Below are 6,872 nucleotides of genomic sequence, written 5' to 3' on the forward strand. Positions count from 1 at the left end.
TGCTGAAGAAAACTGGTAATTGCAGAGAAGATTGTAGTCTAAGGGTCAAAGGATTGAGAACAGATAGAAGTCAGCAAGCTGGAATTGAAGAGGTCTTAGCTGTTGTAGACCTGTCAGTCTTTGGATGGAATAACTGCTATTGTCTTTCAAGGAGCTCTCTTTGGAGCTGAATGGGAGATGGCGTGGCAGCTGAGCTTTTGTTTTACTTTCTCCAACTGCTTCTCCTTCCTCTCGGCTTGGAAAAAGTCTTGAACCAAGTCAGGGATCTCAAGTGGTCTGGGCTCAGGTGGGTGGTGGAGAGACTCAGGGCCAGGGTGACGGAGTGCACGTGTTTCAGCAAGCTCTTATGAGTATGACCCTCAGTGGTGTCCCAAAATATGGGCTCTTTTTCTCTCTTTCTATCCTGATCTCTTTTCGGTGCTACTTTCTGCTGACATGTATATTGTTGTGAAGGCAGGAATTTTATTGGACAAAAGTAAATGTTTCTTTTCATATGTTCCTTCTCTCCCTTCTCTCTCATTAATTCATCCTTCTTTTTATTTGCATACTAATTGAGAGCCAATTAAGTGATAGGACCTACTAGGTACAGAATCATTAGATAGGGTTTTGCTCTCAGGGCTTATGCTTTAGAGGAAAATATTCCCTCCTATTTCCTAGGATCATGCAAGAGAATGGACTCCTGAGACAGACTGATCATTCATTCCTTCATGCATTCCTTCATCAACAAATAGTTATTCAGGATTTATTATTTGTTATGTTCTGATTTAGGTATTTCTGACACATTTATTTTATTTCATTTCTTTCCAGGTTACTCTGGAGCTTTAGATTTTGCCAGGCAGTTTTCAGCATGGGAACCAAGTAGGAGTTGGGTCTCAGTTTTAAGACGGGACCCTCACTGTATGAAGTGGGAAATTTGCTAGTGGTCAGATTTCCACTTTGTGCATAGACAAAAGTAAAAGAGTGAGGGAAAGACAAAAGAGGAGGGGTGGAACATGCATGAAACAAGAGAGAAAAGCAATAGCTGTGGAAATGACTGGTGGAGCTGTGAAGATAGTCTTTTACTTTTTTCCCCTAGTTTTATGGAGAGATAATTGACATACATTAATGTATAAGTTCCCCTTGGACTGCAAGGAGATCCAACCAGTCCATCCTAAAGGAGCTCAGTTCTGGGTGTTCATTGGAAGGACTGATGCTGAAGCTGAAACTCCAATACTTCAGCCACCTCATGCGAAGAGTTGACTCATTGGAAAAGACCCTGATGCTGGGAGGGATTGGGGGCAGGAGGAGAAGGGGACGATGGAGGATGAGATGGCTGGATGGCATCACCAACTCGATGGACATGAGTTTGAGTAAACTCTGGGAGTTGGTGATGGACAGGGAGGCCTGGCGTGCTGCAATTCATGGGGTCGCAAAGAGTTGGACACAGCTGAGTGATTGAACTGAACTGAACTGAATTATATAAGTTCAAGGCATACAGCAGAATGGCTCGATATACATATATAAATGAGTATTGCAATATGTTCAGTTAATATCCATCATCTTGAAACTTCTAATTGGGAAAATCTTGAAAGTTCCCTCTGATGGAGAAAATTTTCATACGTTGAGTTTTTAGGGAGTCATTTTGACTTATACATGGTTCAGCCTGAAGTTTGTGTGAACTTGAAGAGCCCATCAAAAACACACATCATGGCATGTCTGATTTTTAACCATTAAGGTGAAGAATATCTGTTTTGAAGATAAGAGTAAAGAACTCCCTTCTTATGACATCCATATTTAATCTCTTGATAATAAGGTTCTCTTCCTAGACACCAGGGTCCTGCTATCTCACTTGACATTTACTAAACCTATCTCTTTTGGAACCTTGAAAGAATATTCCCAGGTCATCTTTGATGGGTATTCTGTGTTCTGATAAGGTATATGTCTATGCTAAAAATAATGGTTCAACGGAGCAGTTTCTCAGAGTTATCTGAAAGGCTGTCTTTTGGGCGATAGTCCTCAGTTTGACTGAGATAAACCTCTTTTCTATTCCTCAAAAAAATTCCATCATCTCATAATGATATAAAGGAAAGCAAAAGGAAAAAGAAAGTAAAAACTTTTCTAATTGTGATGAGAATTCTTAGGATTTACTCACTAGATTTCCTATACATCATACAATGGTATTAACTACAATCTTCATATTGTACTTTACACCTAGTACTTATCTTACCCTGAAAATTTGTACCTTTTAATTACTTTACTTCCCTCCTGCCATCCACTTCTGGGTAACTACATGTCTGATCTCTTTTTCTATGAGTTCAGTTTTTCCCTAGGTTCTGCATGTAAGTGAGATCATATTGTATTTGTCTGTCTTTGTCTGATTTATTTCACTGAGCATAATAATGCCTTCACAGTCCATCCATGTTGTCACAAATGGTAGAGTTTCTTCTATTTTTTATGAATGAATAATATTCCATTACTTTACCCATGCCTCTTTATCCATTCATCCATTAAGGAAACCTAGTTTCTTTCCATGTGCTGGGTATTGTAAATAATGCTGCCATGAACATGGGGGTGCAGATATTTTTTTGAGTTAGCATTTTCATTTCCTTTGGGTATATTCCCAAAAGTGGAATTGCTGGATATATAGTGGTTCTGTTTTTTGATGATCATCCAGATGTTTATTGAGAAGATTTTCTTGTGTGGTGACTGGGTCCTCTGTGGATGGCTGCCATTAGTTCTGTGGAGGTTTTCCCATCTTGCTTGACTGGGAAGGCACTGGGGTCAGAGGAACTGAGGCTTCTGTTTTTCATGCTGAAAAACATGTCTAAATAAGTAAGCTTAGAGATGAAGCTCTCTCCGTCACCTCTTCTTTCCCATGACTTTTCCTCTTATTATGAGGAAGCAGTAGAGCCTGGCTTAGAAGGTAAGCCTGAGCTTCCTGGCCAGCATCCTCCTTAGAGCTGCCTTCACCTCCTGGTTCTTCAAACTGTAGATAAGGGGGTTCAGTAGTGGGGTCACCACACTGTACTGCAAGGATAGCACTTGCTCCAGGGCTGAGCCGGAAGGTGGAGTCATGTACCTTGAAAAGAATTGCACAAAGGACAAAAATGAACTCAGGGTAGTGGGCACAATGATGTTGGCAGCCACGGTTCATCCCATCCCAGACTCTACAAAGAGGGTGCTCAGGGCTGAGTCAGCTATCACTGATAGAAGCATCTAGAAATGACTGTATTATCAGTCAATTCTGTCGTTTCTGCCTTTAAACACCTCAATAGATGAATTATACAAAACATCATAGGAACTGCCTCAAGGAAAAAGGAAGTTCTGTAGCATATCAGGTGCTACAGATTAGAACAAAAAATAATTTCATGCATTTCTGTAATACTTCACTTTTCAAAGTACTTTTCCTTAATAATTATGATGACAATATGAGGATTTTTCCTCTTCTTTTTCTTATATACACAACTGTTTGTTCCCATCTTACGATGATTATTCCTTACAAAATATGTGCTAGTCCAATAATGTTGTCATTTTCCCCAAACCTTTATGGGGAGTTACCTCAGAATCACAGCACATTATTTTTATAATGTGTAGTGGAATAAAATTTTGTCCTTTTTAGTATGTTTGTCTTTGGCTTAGAAAACAAGCTAAGCTTTGTAAATAAAGTGAAACATAAAAATTTTGTGTTTAGCTTGAGATATGAATCCAAAAGAGTAAGATTAAAATTTTGAATGTAACTTGTTAAGTGTTACTGAGAGTATTTCCCAAAGAAACATTAATTTTTTTTTTTTTGCAATTGTGCCATTATCTTTGGAAGGTTCTTTTTGGGTTTGCAGTGCTTGATTTAAAAAGGTATTCATTTTACTGTCATTTTTTAATTTTTAAATTATCCCTCCTAGCATATCTGTGAAGTAGGTAGTAGAAATCTTGTACCCCCTTGTGGCAAATGAGGAAACTGAGATAAGAGAGCTGCAGAGATTTGTCCTCAGGCTCAGATGAGCTCTCCTAGACTTTTCTTTATTTTTTCCCATGCCACACTTCTTACCAAGTAATGAACAAGTGAGAAAAGTATAGAGCAATTTGTGCAAATCCATCTACATTTCACTAGTAGAGAGCACAGGCCATTAGTTACTGTTTCCTAGGAAGCAAGGACACATCAACTAGAGCTGTTTATATTTGAGAGAAACATGGTAGAAAAGAACTTGCAGTTTCAAGTCAGGGAGACTTGGTTTATATTTAGGTTCCATTCTTAGCTGGTTCTGACAAATTTTGTAAGGTACTTGGTTACTCCTGAAATTCAGGATTCTTATAAGAAGTTGACATTAATAATATTTCTCCTGTGTTGTGATACATATTAAAATTGGGCTTGATTATGTAAAGCAGCTGTTGTATAGTAGATGCCTAGTAAATAAACCAGAAATAATCTGGAGACATGAACTTCCAGTAAGAAGGAGAAATGGCATCTGTCTCAAGGATGATGTATTTTATTTTATTTTCTTGTCTAGCACTGAATAAATGTCTACCAGAGGCCCTGTGATTTTCTTTTGATGACTCTGAAAATCATAGGTTAATGAAAGTAAGAAAATCTTGACTTCTTGTATTAACTTATTTTTCAGAGTAGACAGTTGAGGCCTCAGAAAGAAAATGGATTTTTTAAAATAATTCATACATCAGGCCAACAACAGAGCCAGAACTAGAATCTAGGCCTATTGATTCTAGTACAATTCTTTTCCTGCTACTCTGCAATGCTCTGTCTACAGAGCAAGTTTACTTAGTGTGAAAAATATCCTACATTTACAGTCAAAGGTATAGCAATGACATACCTGAAAATTCCTGAACCATAAAAAATGGTGACCACAAGAAAATGAGATGAACAGGCAGAGAAGATCTTGTTCCAACCTGTGGCAGAGTTGATCCCCACGGCTGTCAGGATAATACAGGTGTAAGAACCCACCAATAGGACAAGAGAACCAAGGCCCAGGACCACCATGGTGGTCAGGATAGAGGCAATGCTAATATAGGGGTCAGAACAGGCCAACAGGAGCACTGGGGGAAGCTCACAGGCAAAACTGCAGATGAGGTTGGGGCCACAGAAATCCTGCTGAGCTAGGAGGATGGTGTTAAGTAGACCAGTCCCCATTCCTATGGCCCAGGAGGCTCCCGCCAGGCCAGCACACACCTTCTTGTTCATGGTCACCACATACAGCAGTGGGTGGCACACAGCCTGGTACCGGTCATAGGCCATGACTGAAAGGAGGCAAGCTTCAGTGGCCCCAGAAAATATGACCAAGGCAATCTGGGTGAAACATTCAAGGAAGGATATAGTCTTCCACTTGGAAAGCAGGTTGTTCAGCAACTTAGGCACAATGACTGAAGCATAGAAAGCATCCAGGAAGGAGAGGTGACTGAGGAAGAAGTACATGGGGGTGTGGAGGTGGGAATCAGTCCTGATCACCAGCAGCATCAGCAGGTTCCCTGTGAGGGTCAGGAGGTAAATCACCAGGAATGTTACAAATAGTACTATCTGGATGTGAGGGTTGTTGGATAGCCCTTGGAGAACAAACACAGTGACTCTTGTTGTGTTCCCAACTTCCATGGAGCATTCGACTTTTCCTTCAGGGGGACAAGAACAGAAAAGAATGTTCTAGTGTGCTATGAGTCTCAAAGAATGGCTGGGGATGAAGTGTCAGGAATAAAGTTTCAGGGCTGATCTAGGACAGACTGTGTAGCAGAGGCAACTTTGCCATGTCAGACCTCATCAACCCTTTCCAGCTCAGGGCAATAATCTATTGGCTAAGGTGGAGAAGGTGGGAAGGAAGAGTGTAGAGAATCAAACTTAGAGAGGAAGGAGGGCAAAAAGAGATTATTGAGACTGGAGAAGGAAACAAAGGGAGTTGGAAATAGCCACCAGTGCACTGAGAAGTACTGTTTCCAGTTCCAAAAAGAATGGAGTTCAAACCACAGGAAGGCTCACTGGCATAGTGAGTAAGCAATGAACATGTTGGCCGGCCATCTGGCTTATAGTCCATGATGCATGTTTGTATGATTGGCAGAGGTATTGTGCCAGCTGATCATGGTACAAGACCTTCCTCTGTCACTGTAAGTTCATAAATAATTCGTTTGAGTTTCTTACCAAAAAACAAATCAAGAAAACTAGATGATTTCTAAAGTCTGTTCCAGCTGAGAAATTCTGAAGATTGGGGAACAGCCTCCCTTGGGTATCTCTGATACTAAGTGGAAACCTTTTCCCCTTCTGTGTCTACACAAGCGGAAGTGGCACCAGAGTTGCTGGTTTCACAGAAACCAGATAGGAGGAAGCCCTCAAATTGGAGGCAATGGCTGTACACATCTGTAACTCCAAGGGATTTCTGTGAAGTTATAATATCCAATGTTTGCACTGTACTCTCAGGATTTAACATGAGAGTCCATGAAGACTGTGCTATTCTCTGAGTTTTTACCAGAGGATTTGGATAAAATCAAGTCAAATTTGGAGCACCTTCTGTGCATCACAGAGATCGTAAAGGGGAAAGAGGAGAGATAAAAGACAACCTAGAACGTGTGGAACAACAATGAGAGGGTTTAGTCTAGAACAAAGGAAGATAGAAGTGTTTACCTCTCTCCCCTTAAAGGGTAATTCAGGAGGATGATAAATAAGAATCTGATCACTATTTACAGCTTTTACACTCACAAGTTCTCAGAATGGATAGTTTTAGGAGAAGATGGAGTTGAATGAGAATAATATTTGTCTTCACCTGTGTTCTCTAGGCCAACAAGAGATGCTCTTAGTGGAGGCTACCTGAATGGCATCCTTTCCAACAACTGGAGCAAAAGCCACAAATATGGTTAAGGCTTCCTGGGCTTCCCTGAACTTTGTCCTTCCTTTAGAAGATGCA

The 6,872-nt window shown here is 40.4% G+C and overlaps 1 protein-coding gene across 1 annotated transcript; it reads right to left on the reverse strand.

Moving 5' to 3' along the window:
* Nucleotides 1-2,895: 2,895 nt before the first annotated feature.
* LOC122678586 (olfactory receptor 8S1-like) lies at nucleotides 2,896-5,575 on the reverse strand. Its single transcript, XM_043879071.1, has 2 exons — nucleotides 4,803-5,575; nucleotides 2,896-3,058 (listed from the first exon to the last, which is right to left on the reverse strand). Exons 1-2 carry the CDS (start codon nucleotides 5,573-5,575, stop codon nucleotides 2,896-2,898), a joined length of 936 nt encoding a protein of 311 aa, XP_043735006.1.
* Nucleotides 5,576-6,872: the final 1,297 nt, after the last annotated feature.

This window comes from Cervus elaphus, chromosome 3, assembly GCF_910594005.1.
Source record: "Cervus elaphus chromosome 3, mCerEla1.1, whole genome shotgun sequence".
In the NCBI taxonomy this organism is placed as follows: domain Eukaryota; kingdom Metazoa; phylum Chordata; class Mammalia; order Artiodactyla; family Cervidae; genus Cervus; species Cervus elaphus.